Source organism: Chiroxiphia lanceolata, chromosome 14 (assembly GCF_009829145.1).
Source record: "Chiroxiphia lanceolata isolate bChiLan1 chromosome 14, bChiLan1.pri, whole genome shotgun sequence".
Lineage (NCBI taxonomy): Eukaryota > Metazoa > Chordata > Aves > Passeriformes > Pipridae > Chiroxiphia > Chiroxiphia lanceolata.
Window position 1 is genome coordinate 9330348 of NC_045650.1, and position 18610 is coordinate 9348957.

General features: G+C 40.8%; 1 protein-coding gene across 3 annotated transcripts; it reads right to left on the minus strand.

Moving 5' to 3' along the window:
• LOC116793689 (protein FAM122A) lies at positions 1-16698 on the minus strand. Of its 3 annotated transcripts, none has more exons than XM_032701665.1 (10): positions 16435-16698; positions 13066-13144; positions 8381-8437; positions 6272-6315; positions 6138-6192; positions 5611-5703; positions 5048-5136; positions 4307-4368; positions 3454-3550; positions 1-2319 (listed from the first exon to the last, which is right to left on the minus strand). In XM_032701665.1, the coding sequence occupies exons 1-10, from the start codon at positions 16584-16586 to the stop codon at positions 2160-2162; spliced, it is 888 nt and encodes a 295-aa protein (XP_032557556.1). In that variant the 5' UTR covers positions 16587-16698; the 3' UTR covers positions 1-2159. The 3 variants fall into 3 exon arrangements, with proteins under 3 accessions (XP_032557556.1, XP_032557555.1, XP_032557557.1); XM_032701664.1 differs by having other exon boundaries at positions 4307-4371; XM_032701666.1 differs by lacking the exon at positions 16435-16698 and adding an exon at positions 15718-15819 and having other exon boundaries at positions 4307-4371.
• Positions 16699-18610: the final 1912 nt, after the last annotated feature.

An 18610-nucleotide genomic window follows, 5' to 3' on the forward strand; every position in this document is an offset into this window, starting at 1 on the left:
TATTTTGAAAATGTTTGGGTTTATTCTCCTTTATCCCAAGGGTTGTCACAGACTTGTAAGACAGCACTGCACTAGGAAAACAGGTAAGTCTGCTGCAGATTTTAAGGCAAACTTAAATGTAAACTGGACTGGGTGGAAGTAAATTACAACAGATATTCTGATTTTAAAAGAAAGCATTTAATCCCAGATGAACAAAAAAGAATATGGTTATCTAACAAAGTGCAGAAACAGCAAAACACATTTACTTTTCCATTTATTGGCACTTATTTGAAAAATAGCATAAATATTCAACAGAGAAGAGACAAGTTGACCCACACGCAGCTATGAAACCCCTCCACTGATGAATCTTTTAACAAAGACTCGAAGAGACACCAGGAGGTTCATTCTTAAGAAATAAGCAAGATTTTTTTAAAAAAAGAGTCTTGCTCTCACCACAGAAGAGTGAACGCACAGCAACTCTTTGGCACATACCTGAAATTGCAAAACCAAACTTTGCCTTGTCAGACAAACAGACACCAACCCTCACGTGTCCGTCTGCACGGGGACAAAGGGCAGCTGGACCTCAGAGAGGAACTGCAACCAGCAAGGGGATATTACAATAATTTAAGAGGAATGATATCAGAAGTAAACCATGTCGTATCTTCCTAGAACAGCGTCAGACTATTAAATACATTCTATTTTCTCTCTACAATAAGGACACAGGGAAACGGGTCATTGGCCCTCAGGTCGCCGGGTCTTTGCGCTCCAAGTCATCCACTTCTGCTTTGGATGGCTGCTGTCAATCAAAGCTTCACCCATGTGAATCTTTCACAGCAGAGTTCAGGGCAGGTTCTTCTCCTACTTGAGGACGTTTCCATACTTTTCTTGCTTCATGACACGCTACAAAGATTTAGTGTTTAAAAATAAAACGTTTTGCTTCATTATAAACCTCTCAGAAGAGAAGGTTTGGAACCACACAGCACAGGCATGTACAAATGGGGACCCAGCTGGGGAAGTTCGGATGCACAGCAGGAGCCCAAAACCCAAATGAGGTTGCCACTGGAAGATCTCTATAGACAGCTGTCTATAGGGGGGCCTGCATATTTTTCCTCCTGTTTGGGGAATCTCAGAGTTGAGATCAGGATGCCTCAACACATTGACTTTTCAAACATCTCAGATTACCAGATTCCAGCTTCCAATCAGCATCTGAAGTTTTCAACAGCAGAAAGGACTTGATGTCGTTGTTTGACGAAGTGACATCAGGAGATTAAACACAGATTAAACAGGTTTGATCTCCTCAGCCTGTAAAAAGACATTCAAGATTTCTCACTGTATCTGTCCAACACAAGTCATATATGAGGACAAATACTGACTGTTAAAATAACGCATTTCTGAAGTACTAAGTACTAAAGCCTCAGGATTTAATGTTTTGCTCCAAATATTACCACTACTTTTCCCTATTAAAAGACCTTTAACAGAGCATCTACCACTGCAATACATCATCTAAATGGGGAAGAAAATAATACAAAACCCCAGAAGAATGTCCACACCTAATTTAGATTTAGTCAAAACAGCAGTCATATAAAATCCAACATATAAATTTATGTTGACAATTCACCAACTTCTTCTTTGGACATCCATTGGAACATAGAATTGATTAAGAGCCAATCATAACAATTCCCCCCCACACCCCAGTATTCCCCCTTACATATGAAGAACTAAAAAATATAAATATCTAACACTCTGGGAATAAAAACAATTAGTAAGCTGATTCACTGGTTTCAGACTGAGGACAAATATGACAGTTATCTGCTCCTACACAAGCACCACATTATATGAGGGAGGACAGTGGCTGCTGGCAAGCCAAGTCTTCCACAAGCAGGATGTACATCCAGCCTTTGTAACTCATACCAAGGAGACAATATCCATGGCAAATCCACATCTTGCTGGCTGATGTGAACATCCAATGGGTCTGCAACCCAAATGCTTGCTGTTATTTTAGTAAATGTCATACAAATCACTAGAAACATGAATTCCTCCTCAAGGAACTACTCTGGAAGTTTTCTAGAAATAATGACATTCCTGGAAGTTCCTATGAGGAACAGAATCGGTCACACACAACAGAAAGTCTTGGCGATATCCAGCCTGTTTCCTGGTGTCCATCAGCAGACTCCTGCTCCTCAGTTAATGGGTAACTTGGCTGTAAGATCTACTGGTAAAAATGGGGATCTGGAGTCAGAGAGCGAGACTGGAGAGTCTGTGCTGGTGCCAACTTCTGCTGGGGAGTCACAGGAGGAGCCGGCACTGCTCCTGTTGTCATCGAGGGCGTGTGAGGACAGACTGAAAACAGAGCAACATCAGGACATGAGAAACGAGGCACTGGGGAGTCCCAATACCAGCTCCACTCATTATAAAGCCCTTTCAAACACACAGATACATCTCTGAAGGAGCAGTAAAGCCCCATGATCTGAAATCCATCTGCGACCCCACACCTTGCAGTCACTTCCAGACAGACATGGAATGTTCTGCCCATTTCCTCCTTTGCTCACCCAGAAATGGGGCACAGATTAGAAGACCTGGGCTGAGCAATCCCCTGCCAGCTTTACCCCATCCCCAGGGCCTTGGACCAGCACACAGCCAGGGGTCTCTTATGCCAGGAGAGACAACAATAAACTGCACATACTCCACTGTACTGCAGATCTCACAGGACACAAATTTGTAACTATAGTGATCTATCATCAGTGACAGCAGCAAAGTGATTTTTTAAAAATTATCATCTCCTAAACCAAGATGAAGCAATTTAATCCACACTGCTATGCCTACTGTGAACAGGGTGTGCAAAAAGGGTATGTTTTTGAAGTACCTTTAAAACATCTATTTTGCTACTGCTACTGCAATGCGCTCAAAGCTTGTGCACAGTTTGTACATCAGCTGAGAGGCAAAAAGGACAGAAGTACTGTGAACAACCCTCTCTTGATAGCTGTGTGGGCACACCCTGTGTATTATTAACCTCTTGACTAAAACACTAGATCAAAATCCCTTGCTATTTCGAGTCATTACGATTTTTAACAAAGTACTTTTTATCTCCTCCCAGCAGGGAGGGTCAGACAGACTCATGTTCCTCTGTGACTAAGAGCAAGGGAAAACAAACAAAACCCCATCCACCCAAAAGCATCAGCATTCACATTTGATTGCAGCTTGAAACTGGACTACGAAAACTGCCAGCCATGAGGTCTCTTTTCCTAAACATGCTCAACTCCCATACAGGGGAAGCATGTTATCAGTCAGGCCTAGAAACTGAAAAATTATAGTGAATATTGCTGCCTGTTTATTGTGATAATTTCAGTGCTGTAACGTTATGAGATGTCTGTCCTAAAAACAAACAAACAAAACCAATTTCGAGTATAATCATTGCTAGAAGAAAAAAAGACTGGTATGCTGCTGCTGAAAGGGACAAAATAACACAGCATTTACCATCCCCCAAGGTCTGCCTGATGTGCGGCTTCAGGGGTAAGCATGTTGGTGGATCCTTGGAATAATCTTTTGGGATGATCTTCCATCTCTGTCACACCTTTGGGAAGAGATAAGGAATGATAAAAATTACTACTCATTCAAACTAAAATCTGCTTTCAATGTACTTCTACAGAGCAAACAGAATACAGGTTCAAACTTATTACAATAGATTCCTTTATATTTAAACCATAGAATTTAGATGCTGAAATTTTAAACACTGCCTATTTCTTCAAAACATTTTAGTCCCAGCTTCAGTATTTAGTGAGTTATTAGCTGGGGTTTAGATATCAGACATTTATTCTTCAGTAGTGAAGAATAATCTTTTTGTTTCAGTTTATCCAGCTATCAGTTCACTGACCAGCTCCACCAGAGCAGAGAAGCTGAGAATAACGAAAAAGAACAAGGTCCAATGTAAAAATTTTTACATTGACTTTGATTTCCAAATACTCCAGAACAAGAAAGGAGAGATCTATGCCTAAATAGGCTATGACAGAACTCAGATAAAAGTATTTTAGAAGTTGTCTCAGAGCCAGAAATGTTTCTGTAATGAAGGTGAAGCAGGAAGATGTAAAAACAGATGCAATTAAATAGCCAGAAATTAAACTTGAAGAAAAATGTGGGAAGATAGAGAAGCACTAGACCAGAACAACTACTAGCTTTATGGAATAAAGACGTTTTATCATCCATAATACCTTCTATTTCTAGTCACTTTTTGAAGTATCGGCCAATTGAACAGAATTGTGAAGAAAGCTATATGAATTATTATATAACTAACAAGTTGGCCTATTATAATAACCAAACCTAAATACTGTACCTTTTCTTTTTATTGATCCAAGAACACTCGGTCGAATGCAGTTAATTGGACTCTGGCTTCTCCTGCTAAAAGAAGGCATTTGCTATACTGAGATCATCATTAAAAAAAAGAAGTTTGAAAACATATGAAGAATCAAAAGATACTCAGAAAACAAACTACCAAGTGAAAAATACTAAGAAAATAAGCGTTAAAACAGCTTATCCAGAGCAAGTGCTTTTATTTCCTCCCTGAAAAAAGATCAGGAAGTACAGACCTGAATAGCAAAAGTTTAATCACATTATTTCACAACTGGGGCAGTCTAAAACCTCACATGCAGGCACTCTCTACATCTCAGTTGACAGGCAGTGCTTTGCTGAACTGTTAAGGCCTACTAAAATTTAATTATAAGCCCACATCACTCAAAACAACATCCAATGCAACTAAAACCCAGAAGGAGTAACAAACCCTAAATCTGTTTGCGTTTTCTTCCCCCAAGAATTCAATTACTTAAGATCTAGTGAGAGCACAATAGAAACTACACTGAGAAGCCAGATGCCATAATGCAGCACACTTGCCCAATGTTGTGACATGAGGATTTTGACAAATGTTTTACAGCACTGTGAAATCTGAAGTTTACTCCAGTATAAAAATTTGTATTTGTGTTCAGAAATCAATGATGAATATAACAAATTCTGGTATTTCAAACATCTACTGTGAACAAGTTATGCTGGTGTCTCATCACTGATATGATCTGGTACTTACCTTGAAAATCTCCTTGTTGGACTTGGGCTGGGACTTGGAGGCAATCCACTGCTACTGACCAGACTTTGCAAGGATGGTGAGAAACATTGCTGAGAGGAAAACAGGTCATGTTATTTACTTATAAAGTCTGTGTCACTCTCCTGTGGTACCAAGTGATGCTGATGCAGAGAAATAAACAACCCAGTATCAATTTCAGCAACCAGTCACTGAGGCTGCTGATAGTGAGACACCACCTTCTGCTACTGAGGAAAAAAAAATTAAAAATTGGACAGATTCCTTTTTCATGCAGATTTATTTCACCATACTCTGGTTAAACAGACTTATTTATTTTTTGTTAACTACAGATTAATAGCTGAACACTCCATAGAAATTCACATCCACAAGCTGTGCAGCTGCTAGCTGGTATTTTCTGATTTGGGGTTTCAGGGGGTTTTATTTACTCTCTAGTTTCTTGCTTGCAGCTGAGGTAGAAAGGAGCAGGTGGCTTAATCTTTTGCTACTAATTTGGCTGAATTTATTTAGCACTACTCAAGATAACACCATTATTAGCACATTTTGCTCACCTTCCCTATTCCTCTTGTAGGTGAAGGAGCTGGAGAAACTGGAACAAAGTCTACTTGCTTTGGTGATAGTGATTTTTCAAAATCATTGTCGCTCTGTAAATATGTAAATAGTAAATAGTACATACAATTAATCTTATGAGCAGGTACCTTAACATAAAAAGGATTGACTGGTGTGAAATTCCAAAGTTATCCTCCATCATATCAATAATTTTTAGGTAGCCATTTATGAGCTTATGCTTAACAATGAAAAAGCCTTAAATATTACATGGTATCAGAACATGGAAGAAAATTTGACCAGGCAGACATCCATGCAATTTCCTTTTGACATACCAGCCCAAGGAACCCACATGTGCCTTGAACAACTGATAATTCTATGCCTTGTTAGTGTGAAAAATTGCTGATCAAAAGCAGTGCTATGCTAACACCTTAATTGTAGGTCAAACTATCAAAGAAAATGTTGGCACGAGAGAATCTCTAGTGTCCTGATACTGATGATAGAAACACAAATTAAAGCATGAATGCATTACCAGGCTCAAGCTCTCCTCCCATGAGTGGCTCATCTGCATTGCTACTTGCACTTCTCTATAAAGAAGAAAAGAAATGTATTGTCCCGGGCCCACAGACAGCTGAGGTAACTGTTCTAGTTTGCCTCAGTGCTCACCTTTCACGAACTGTTTCTCTGTTCAGCAGATTCATCCCTTCTTCCTAAAAGATCAGCAGATGAAAAAATAAGATCAAAAAAAAAGCCCTCTGCTGCTGCAGATCAGAAAAGCTGTGGTTTCGTTTCACTTTGTCGTGCGGAAAATTTAATTCAACTCCCTTAAGCAACAATAACCTTACGCTCTCACTACAAGAAAAGGAGTGAAGAGAGGATGAGAAAGATGTAGCAAGAGAGATCATCACATACAAAGTGCTTACGTGAGCTCGTTGTTTCCCAAGCAGCTTTATTTTCATTACTACCCAAGAGCTAGTTACGAAACTGAATAATAATAATATGAACCAAAAATTCTGCACATGCTAGAGCCTCTTTATGCAGCCTTGCATAATGTCATTTCACAAAGTGGACACTGGTACAGATAATCCTCAAAAGCATGGCTGGATTCTTACCTTATTCTATGGATTAGTGACTAACTAGACACTTGTCAGCATCTCATTTGCAATACACTGCATTGCACACAATGAATTTGGGATTTTGTGAGGGGTTTTTTTCTAAAAAAAAAAAAAACCTCCATAAAATACTATTAAAATGGCTCAAATATGTAAAATTAAACTAAACATTAACACCAAATGCAAACTTGACTCAATCTCCTCTTAGGTAGACAGCCTTCCTTAAAAATTAACTGAATGCCACCCAGTCTGTTGAGTGAATGAGTAGATTCTTTAATTCAGTCCAGTTTAAGAGTAAAGGTTCAACTAAACATCTTCACAATCTTCATCATAAGAAGGAAGAGTCTGATGTAATTCACCTGTCTGGTAATTTGCTCAGATTTGAAAGAGATCAGAAGTAAATCACACGGTTCTCACTAAGTACACAGGACACGGAATTAATTCCAACTTGTGAATTTAACGATCAAACACACATTAAGAAATTACACTGTTTGCTTTAATAAATAGGAATGCCAAAGTATTTTCCAAAAAACTGAATTATCAAACTTTACTTCATGTAATACAGCAGAGCCACAGCAGTTCATTCCTTTGCTCTCAGCATTTCTCATTATATCTCCCTGCTCATTGCAAAGGGGGTTGGACCAGATGACCTTTAAAGGTCCTTTCCAACCCAAACTAATTTATGATTCTATGATATTTACATATTAATCCTAAGCTTTTTTATATTGATAAAAACAGCTCTACAACTGACCCAAGTGCTTCAGAGTCTCTTTAAGCCTGTAAATTATTTACATAATGAAAGCAAGCAGTTATTTTCTTCAGGCTTACTGTGCAAGTACCTTAAATATCTGAGGTGGGAAACAGAAGTGCCTTCCACTACCTCAGACAGCATACCCTAAAAATGCTGTCTGAAGCATTAAATCATCTTCTTAACTTTCCACCCTGTAAAAATCAAGCCTATCCATTAAAAACTAGCAAGCTAAGAAAAAAATAATTTAAAAAAATCAAAACATCTTCAAGCCATTTTTATAAACATTCTACTGTCAAAAAGTGGAGATATAAAATGAAGGAGCCACAAGAGCTTGAGCTTGTTGATTTTAAAGCTGGAGACTTCAGACTGTGGTTGCTGGCTAGGAGCAGAGCTATTTGAGCCTGCTCAGATATTCCCCACACCACCCCCTCCCTACGTGTTTGCTCTGGTGCCCTTCCCCCTCCGTTCATGCTGTGACAGCACAAGCACAGGGATCTGGATAAGAAAATTATACAGATGAAAAATAGCCCAGTAAGAAGAGCACAACTATTTTTTAGCCAGAGTGCTTCCTTATCCTGCTCGTTTTCTGGCTGCACAAAAGTCTTGAGCCAACACAAGTTAAGGAACACTTTGTTATTGGCCCTGAATATTTATGCTGGTACTGCTGCCAAAAACTTGGTGAAACTTTACCCTAAGAGCTTACATTAAAGTAAAATGTCCATTTTAAGATTCCTCTCTCTGCTCAAATCCTCTTCTTGCTGTAAGATGCATTCTGCCTCATGAAACATGGAGCAGGGTAGGCCATTTGAAAATAAAATCTACAGCCATTTGGAGAACATTACACATCAACTGCAAAAAACACATCCACCTATAAAAACCTTAAATTTAAAAAAGATCAGGCTCTGTGGTTACCTGTTTGATTTGATGCAGGCGGCTGCTGGGAATACGGATAGGAGACGATGGCACAAACTGCAAAACAAAGTCACAGACAACTGAAAAAGTACAACAGAAGGGAGGGAAAGGTGCAGCAGGAACATCAGGAACCACTCTCTAGGGCTACCCCAAACTACAAAAAAGTAATTAAAAAAAAATCACTTATAACATTCTCAGTACATATAAGCTACGTTATTTACTTGCAAGAACATGTTAATATGTATCTCCACATTGTGCTGCTTGGTATGCTCACAGATGCTAATTAGTATCAGCCTGGCTTCCATTCCATTTCCAGGCAACTAGAACTGACAGCCTTCTCTGCAGAATGGGGCTGCTTTTCACTAACACCCTGCCACCCTTAGTATATATGTTGGCATAAATATTTGCCTTTATGTGATTCAGAATATTTATTTTCATTTAAGTGAGCCAGAAGGCGCCCCAACAGATCCTTTAAAAATACAAAGCCAAACCAACACATTGTACAAAAAGGTTCCTGGATTGTTGTCTGCCTATAAATGAGTACTTTGACAGGTGAAAAAAATCAGCTATGAGAAGGCTAACAAAGAGTTAAACACTTTCTTTATGGTTTCTCAAGAGCTTCACCAATTTGGGTGAAATCAGAGAAGACGCCACTAAAAATGGTCCTCTGTTAATGTTGACAGTTTTTTGCATCAAGATCCCACTGGAACACTATGATTTAAAACTGAACACTCAAAACCGAATAATTTAAAGTGATTATTTTCTCAAAATATAATTTTCTTTCATATATTTCCCACCCCTCAAACTGTCAACCCTCAGTTGATTTTTGTCATAGCCATTCAGGGAACAAAAATTCTAAGCTAAAGCTGTGAATAGAGGTTTAACTTCTCCGTAAGATGAAAATCCTTCCAAAAAATAAGGTGTCTTTTCAAAAATGGGCATGTTCAGAAGGAAAGGTTTGCATTATTATGAATGTTTATACACTTTATTCAGTAAAAGGCTTCAGCCCTTTCACAAAACAGTACTAGAGCTCTTCATCATGCTAAAGCTGGAGAACTAACAAACATTCAGTTAACTGTTACTGCACCATCTTCTAATCAGTGCCACAGAGAATACAAAGATTTTGCTTCTGACACAGAGTCATGGTAAGTTATCACAAACAATTAATGCTTCATATATCCAGAATCTTGCTTCTAAAAAAACAAGACTTCAAGACATCAAATCCTTCTTTTCTCAAAAAAATTCAGCCTATTAGACTCACACAGGGGATGTCTAATGTTTGTCCTAGAATTTCGTCATCATAATATATATAGTACTAAAGTCTAACAGCTATAATATCCTGACTGGCTACTTTTTAAGTCCAGTTTAGGTCAGCTTTGCTATTATACTGGGCTCCCAAAAATCCTCTACACCTAATAAAAATTCCTCCAAGCTGCACTAGCCAATGTAGACCTTGAGTTGACCTTGATTCTCACACAGAGAAAAGGATTTGGACAATAGTGCATTCCTGCCTATTCACTCTGTCATTCCACAGTAGAAATGCATTTGTTCCACTCATTATATTCTAATTTTATGACTGTGATCCACATAGTTTAAGGTTTGACATTAATAGAATATGTACAAAACCTGTGGCTTGCAGTGTAAAATGAAAATTATAAAAAGGCAGTTAAGTGTTCCTCTGCAGGGTCTAATGCACTGACTTAACTCTGAGGATCCCACATCTTGTTTCCAACAAGTCATCATCCTTGCTTTGTTAACATTTAAAACTCACTTCTGGTCTGTTTGTATCCTTTGATTTCATTATTGTGGAAAGAAACCGCAGTCACTTTTAAAAGATATTTGCTAAACAGATGGAACTGTTATAAATATGTTACTCAAATCCCCAATGTTTTAAGAGAGCACAAAGTTAATAAAAACATTACAAACTATTAGACTACTACAGGGGAAGAGAAACACCTTCCCCCCTTCTCCAGTGTGTCAGATGCTGTTTTGCACTGCAGGTAAAGTTTCAGAAGTGCCAGTCTGGAGGCACCACGGGCAGAGTGAGCAGGGACTGCCCCGGCCCCTCTGCCCTGCCCTGCAGTGCCCTCTGCCTCCTGCCAGCACAGCCACCTGTGGGGCCACACTGAACCCCAGCAAGGAACTCACAGAGGGTTTAGAAAAACAACAAAAATTAGAAACAAATTAAAAAAAAACAGCTTTTGCTGAAACAGCACCTAAACATCTAACAACCACTTCGCTTAAACAACAAAACAAAACCCCCAACCACACAAAACAAAAAGAACACCAAAACATTTACTCCCCAGTGCCACTGATATCTCCTGGAAGGAAATAAACAGCAGATACTGAGCCTAGCTGATCCTTCCTTGTGTCAGAAAACTGCAGATCAAGCCTTAGCCCAAATGGCAGAGATGCCCCTTGCAGACATCATTATAAAACAGCTGGAGTCAGAGACTTGGGGAAGCCACTCAAAAAATAGATTTTAGAACTCGTTGAGCAACTGGGATGGCCATGACAGCCCTGAAGATGCAGTTGATGGAGTACGACCTCCAGTTATCAGAGATTTTAGCAACTCCCACTGCTCCTATGACAGAGAACACAGAGTAGATAAATACTAATCAACTTTCTTCCACAAAGTTTACAAAACATAAAACTTTATCTGTACTTATAATACTAAATTAACACATTTTCAGTCACTTACTGAATCTTTTAACCCTCTTTATTAGAGCCTACACTGCAATAAAACTTGGATTAGTTTTCTCAAATACAAAAAAGTGGATTTTGAAGTACCTTTATCACTTACTCAATGTAAAATTTAATTTACCAAATTAGATGTGATCTAACTCCTTAGAATATCTCTAACAGCATAAAACTACACGTACTTCCTTGCTACAGCAGGAATACCAGGGGAGGTTGCTTAGGGTCCTTAGTGCTGAAAGTTCAATTATTTTCACAAAGTCATTTATCTGTGGATGATCCTGGTTTAAGACCACAGAAGGATGAGAATCCCAAGGCTCATTTCCAATTCCATCCTCCTTGTAATCTTCAACAAAACCACAAACCAGACTATAACTCCATGGAATATCTCAAAGCAGTCAATGGGGCATAAGTAAAACTTCAACTGTATTTTGTCAGCACCTGGTCAGCTGGGAGTGAAGAAGAAAGTTAACTTTCAGGACACTTTTTAATGACAGCGGAAGGGTCAAGAATGTCATCCCGTGAAGGTGGGAACACTGGTTCGGTCCAGAAGACTGGAACATCTATTGGGGCAGCCAGAAGAGCCAGCCCATAAGTGAAAAACAAACTGCTTCCCAGCAAGTTCTGGGCAATACCCAGAATTAATTAACATGAATTAATGAATTGGCATCCTTTTAGCCCAACAATGGAGTAAACACAATAAACTTAGTTTTCATCTTTGTTTTTTCTCCTTCCCTCTGACCACAAGCATAAACAGATTTACCTTACGCTGCCCCCCTAAAAATACGTATGAAGAGAGAGACCTGCTTAAGAAATCTTTACCATAATACTTTCCATCAGGTTTTATATCCCAGAAGGAGAAAGGCTTTTCCACCAACCTTCCTGGACTTGTACATAAGTATCCTGGTTCTGTTACACATGCAGACCTTTGCTGGAGTATTTGTCTGTCCTGATCTTAAAACAGAATTTCATCTAAGGGGTATCAGTCAACAAAACAGGAGAGTAGTATTCTTCAACCATTAACAAGGGGCTAAAGAGTCAGTTCTAATGCACCTTCAAAAGGTAACTAAGAAAACCAGGAAAACTGCTGTCAGCATTACAGGGGCTTTGCTTCCCATATTTTAAATTGATACTACTCCTCTCCCACCCCAACAGAGCTTAATTTTTCCAAACTTTAATAACCAACTGAGAGCAGCTGGATGTTAGCCTGTGTCTACCTGTTTCTTAAGGCTGTCTTAGGGAAAAAGTTACATTTCTGGTTATAAATGGAAGTCTGACCAAAAATCCCTTTTGGGGAGAGGAAATAACTACCCCATGTTCCCTAACCTGCAAGGGTTAGCAAACCATGCTGTGATCATGTACAGGTGTTCTAAATCAGTCAAAATTACACCCTTCTACCAAAACTCTGCATGATACTAAAACACAAAATACGCAACATTTTGTCTGGGTTGAAGCACCATGGGTTTAGATTAGTATTTTAAAAATTCAGATCTGAGGAGCTGTAACACCAGAAGTCTGACAAAAGCTGAAATCACAAATGAATGTCTCAGAGACACGGCATCATTCATTCTGGAAGTCTTGAGATTAATGTCCTATCAGCCAGTTCTAACTTGTTATTGCAGTTGTGAATTAGAACAGTCTATTCTGTCATTTCTATATAAAAGACTATTTAAGATCAGAGCATCACTGCCCTTTTTTTCTTAAGCATCAGAAATCATTAATGCAGATTACTGATCAATGTAATTAGATTTCATTGCAAACTACCTTTCTTACTCTACCCTAGAGCATCTGCTTGCATTTTATAAGCAAAGCTACGATCACAATGACAAGTATGGTCTGTAAGTAACATTCTACTCTGGCTACGGCACGTTAATGTCACAGTCCAGAGCCTTGTTTCTGAAAGCACGTGGTGTTAGTTTCACAGACTACAATCTAATTTTGTTTACTGCTGTTTGCACAGAGTGGGGTTGGTGTGACAGTTTTCTTACCGGGCTATGCCGATTCATGACCGTGGTGCTGTTCCTGCGGGTTCGCAAGACGTTGGCCTGGAACACCTGTGAATTATCGCTGTGAAAAGAAACACTTGTCAAATGCAAAAGCCATTTCCTCCCTATCAAAAAGTACCTCTTAATATAATCTCAGTTTCCAGTGCTATGACAGCTGTCATGTCAAGACAAAGCACTCCAGAGACAGGTGTAAGAACTCTTTTAGCTTGTTGGCAGAGAGTGTAAATCAAATTGTTCATCCTCCAGTTCCCAGCTACTTCAATTAATGATTTTAATTAATCATATTGAGTCTGCAGAACAACTGAAAAATTGTTTAGACTGCTCATTTCTGTGGGAATTTCTGATGTTTGGAATGGCTGCAGTTTGTACACTGCTTTGAATGTCATTCAACAGAACAAATGTATAAATGGTTTGTACCTGAAACCAGCTTCAATCCCATAGGTAAAATAGAATTTAAAAATACAGTATCGTGATACATCTTACCACTACAACATTTAATAAGTTCTAAACTTTTTTCCAGGAAAAGTTAAATTAAACATACAGTGAAATCAGTTTTTAAAGCCCCATAGCATTCACTGAAATAGTGTACAATTATTTATTTTATACAAAATGAGCTCCTTTCTCAAGGAAACTTTAGTTCTATTCATTCCTAAAGCAAATTTCACTGGTCATGTCATCACGAGTGTTACCAACAGCCAATGATCAGCACTTACTGAATGCAACTGCAGAAATTAAGTAACTTTTATGGTTGCTGAATAAATTTTGAGCCACAATCCTACAATCTCCATGCTCAAAAATCAGTGAGGAACTGCACAGGTGAATGGATCCAAATGTAAGACTGTAAATACATCCAAATTACAAGAATTCACTGGGTTGTATCTTTTTGTTTCAGCTGCTAACTTGGGATGGACAAAACCCCCCCACAAATACAATTTCTTAAAACTAACCTGATCAACAGTGACCTTGTTCTGAGGACTGATAATCATAATGCACTTTTAAGACACATCATTATCAGAATCCTCCGGTTTAAAACACACCAGTTAGACACATATGTTTTAGACAGATTTTATCTAGCTGTAAATAAAAAACAAACAAAGCTTATACTGTGAAATAAAAGCCAACCACAATTGGCATAAGCACTGTACTTTTTGCCAAGAAAAATGTATTGACTCTCCTTCTCTAAAGCATCAAGTACACAGGACCTGACATTATTTACAATTTTCCCAGAAGTTTCATTCAGCTCACACCCACGAGAGATTATTTGTTACCATTTGACAGGAGGTGGAACTGGAGAAATTTAAGGGATCCATGACATGATGTTCAGAGATGAGATTTACTGACTGAGGCCAACAGCTACAAATTCTTTTCAGTGTAAGTGTACTGGTTGGCATGCAAACACAACACAAACAGCACATCCTGAGATCCAGAGCCTGAGTCAAGAAAACAGGTTGGAACAATTCTGCACCACATTTCCATAGGCTGAGTCCAATACTCAGTGCTAACTAGCAGAGAGGAAGAGAAAAAAACCCTACAAATATCCTTACCTTTAATCTCCCTTGCAAAAATGCCAGAGCTGGTCAAATCTCAGGCTTACCTTTCACAGAAAACTCCTACAGTTCCTATTAAAAATCAATTTTATTTGGCACAAAAACCAGAGTTAAAAGTTCTGTGAAAGGTAACTTCCATGATTGAAAATATTCCATTTAAAACTATTCTCTGGCTCTATGGCAACTCATCCTCCAAGTTCCTTACTAATTCTGTTAATGAAGAAGTTAAACAGGAGGCAGAGGAGAAAAAGAAAGCTGTGCAAGAGCAAGAGCTTTTGTTTCAGTTTACCCAACAAAGCCATTCTGGGAAAAACTGAAGTTTCTTGCCAAGAGCTGCAATCTTGCAAAAACAGTATTCTGATGGAAAATTCCAAACTAACAGGCAACCACCTCAAATTAGTTCAATGGCATTTCAGTTTAATTTGTATGAACACCTAACATACAGTATATGCACAGTTTCAAGGCAAGAGCTCAGGCTTATCTTTCTACCTGCCCAAACCCTGAATTAAATAATTTGAGTTTTTTAAAAGTCAGGGGTCTTAGAGTTTGTAAGAAACAACTTACAAAAGGCTGAGATTATAAAAACATCTTGTCCCAGTTACACAATTAGTTTACCTGCTCAGAAACCTCTCTGAGGAGAACTGCCATACACAGCACTTCCATACTGCTTTGAAATGTAAAATGGGGGTTGTTTCATTATGATTATGCAAAAGAACCACAATTACGTTTACTTAACATTAAATCATAATGGAATAGGCAAAAATTAGTATTTCCTGGGAACTGTCAGGTACAGTTAACCATTCTGGTACAAGAGATACGTGAGATTTCTTCGTCACTTGATATCCAGTTCCTTAGAGAAAACACGAAGGAAAAAAAACCAAACCACCAGGAAGTGCTTATCATGTAATATACTGTTTTATGAAGTTTATTGCAGATATTCTCTCCCAAATTGCAGACAGTATTAGCAGGAGTACATGGACCGCCTTAGAAGTTGGATGGTAGCCACACCATGTAGCAGATGGGGCATCTCCCAACTTCACAGCAGCCCACAGGAGACAAGAAACAGCACTCTGAGTTACAAACTCACCCGAACACAAACTGTACAGGAGACCCTCCCCAACTGAGAGCTTTTTCCCCGGCCCTTGCCTGGAACTGCCGCTTTCTGTCCTGTACAAACCTGGCAAACACCCAACCCTCCCTGCAAGCAGCACCTGCCACAGGCCGATGGCAATATCCAAGCACAGTTGCCTACACAACGCCTTGTCTTTCTCCCAGTAATACATATCGAAAAAATTAGAATCGTCCAGAAAAATTCCTGGACAGCTGATACACTGTTTTACACTAACTGTAAAACTTAGGTCAGGGTCCCATGAAATGACCTTCCTCGCCGAAACTGCCCGGTTGCTCTGAAAGCATTTACTGTTGTAATCATACACAGGGCACTGGTTTAATTTGTTTAGACTCGAGCCATTACAGAAATCACCGCGATTGTTATTCTATCCACAAGAACGGCCACAACCTCCACGCTGGGACCAGCGTGCTGCTTCTCAGCTACACAACGCACAGCGGACCTGCACGAAAACAAAGCGTTTAGTAAAGCCACAGCACGTCTCCCTAGACTACCTTGCACCTCTCCACACTTGGATGCCTTGCCTAAACCCTTCCCCGCTCGGGACAGCGCTCAGGAACCCACTTTACCCCAGGGCGCCGCGGAGCAGCCGCGGAGCATCCCCGGGGCTGTGCCCGGCCGGGACGGGCGCGGAGCCCGTCCGGGCTCCTCCCCGGAGCCCCCCGGGCCCCTCACCTGAGCCCATGGATCAGCGGGGCGCTGTTCGACCTCCTCAGGCCGCCGCCGTCGCCCGGGCCCGCGGCGCTCCCCGGCGGCAGCTCCAGGTCCAGCTCCATCTTCTCCTGAGCCATCGCGGCGGCGGCTCCGGCTCCTCCCGCTCCGCCCATTCACCGCCGCGGCTCCTCAGGCCGGAGCTGCCCCGGCCCTGCCGAGCCCGGGGGCGGCGGGGCGGCCGCAGTGGCAAAGCCGCATCCCGGGGGTGCGGGGGCGGCTCCGTTCCCGTCCCTATCCCGCTCCCGATCCCGCGCCCGATCCCGATCCCCGGCCCCCGGGCCGCTCTCCCCGCTCGGCCCCAGCGCGGGCGGGCCCGGCCGCAGGGCGCAGGCGCAGCGCTCCGGCCGCGCTCGGAGTCACAGCTATGAGGGGTTTTTAAGGGTGTAAAAGTGTGTCTCTCAGCGCTCTCTCGGTAAGGGCTGCAGCGCTGACCTTTAAATGCATCAAATATCGTCTTTGAGTTCACACCGAGTCGTTGCCGCTCTCGGAAATAACAGAGCGGGTGGCTCTGTGCAGGCCCAGGCAGCTCTAGGAATGGAGAAGAAAAAAACCCAAACATTTTCAAAATTCTTTTGATAGCCGATGTGTCCCTAGTTTGTACCTAGAGGAGGTTGTGGTGATACAGTTCGGGAGATCAGTGGTGCTCGTTGGTGCTGAGGATCTTAACACTTGGAAAGAAGTGGGGAGTCCTTGTGGTTTGCCTTAATAGGGCAATTAATCATAGAATCGTGGAATGGTTTGGGTTGGAAGGGACCTTAAAGCTCATTTCATCCCACTCCTCTGCCATGGGAAGGGACACCTTCCACTAAACCAAGTTGCTCCAAGCCCCATCCAACCTGGCCTTGAACATTTCCAAGGATGGGACATCCACAGCTTCTCTGGGCAGCCTGGGCCGGGTCCTCACCACCCTCACAGGGAAGAACTTCTCCTAATATCTAATCTAAACCTACTCTCTTTTAGTTTGAAGCCATTTTCTCCTTGTTCTGTCACTCCATGCTCTTCTAATGGTCTCTCTCTGTCTTTCCTGCAGGTTTCCTGCAAGTACTGGAAGGCCACAATTATGATACCCCAAAGCCTTCTCTTCTCCGGGCTAAACAATCGCAATTGTCTCAGCCTTTCCTCGTAGGGAGGGCACTCCATCTCTTCATCTATTATATTCCAGGTGAGAGTTTCAGGCAGTCCTTAAGAACAGAAATCATCAGAGAAGAAAGATAGATTATAGAGAGCAAAAATACTTTTGTTCATGGGTCCTATGCTTACTAATTTATCTGAGGCTGATGGCTTTTTGTAACTGTGACTGTGTTTATTTCGCCCACAGGGATATTTTCCCTGACACTATCAAATATCTCCTTCATCATCACCCACACCTTCATGTTCACCAGTCTCTCTGTCACTTTACGCACCTATCTCATTCTCCCAGTTCTCATTTCCCCACTTTGAATCTCCATCCTTCACCTGTATCCTCCCAAGGCTCTGTTTAGCATGTTCTCTCCTTTGTTAATCCCTCTTGCCATGGTCATTTACACTTATGATTTCCTCATTTCCATCCTTCTGTTCCATAGCACAACCCTCTTGCAGACACCTCCCCTTTTCTCTGCCTCATTACTCTCCTCAGCCATTTGAGGGTCACCTTGGCAGTTCCCACTTTTTCTTGTATACATGTTCCCACTGAGATTCTCTGGGCTATAGTAAACCCTGGTCGGACAGTAGGATGATGAGACTGGCACTGGAAAATTTGAGCACATGGAGCAGATGTTATTTAGCTCTCAGATGCATTTTGGGTATTGCTGACTTTTTCCTTAACATTGTCTTGGTACATGGCATTTGAAGCTGTTTGCTGTCCTTAGTGGCAACGATATAAAATAATAACTCCACAGTAACAATAAATAGGAAAATCCACAGTTTGGTGATGTAGTCAGATTCTGCAGGTGGCTTTTGTATTGACAAAACCGCCATCGGTGTGAGTAAATTTTCATTCAGGGCTAGATGTTTTGCTAGATACTGTCACCTGAATTGCCTTTTAGGCAATTCCAGCCATGGAAAGTGAAGGTATGGAAGCTCTTCTGAGCTATGAAATGTTTGTGCTGAAGCACTAGACAATGAGAATGGTGCAGGTTCTGTATTAAAAGTGTGGCGT

Bases quoted from the DNA above. Each gene is read 5' to 3' on its own strand.
- LOC116793689 (XM_032701664.1), bottom strand. From the start codon at position 16,586: ATGGGCGGAGCGGGAGGAGCCGGAGCCGCCGCCGCGATGGCTCAGGAG. The intron at 5,704-6,137 runs GTAATGCATTCA...ACATATTTACAG, and splicing joins GGGAGGAGAGCTTGAGCCTG to AGCGACAATGATTTTGAAAA. The intron at 5,137-5,610 runs GTGAGCAAAATG...TTTTCCTCTCAG, and splicing joins CTACAAGAGGAATAGGGAAG to CAATGTTTCTCACCATCCTT.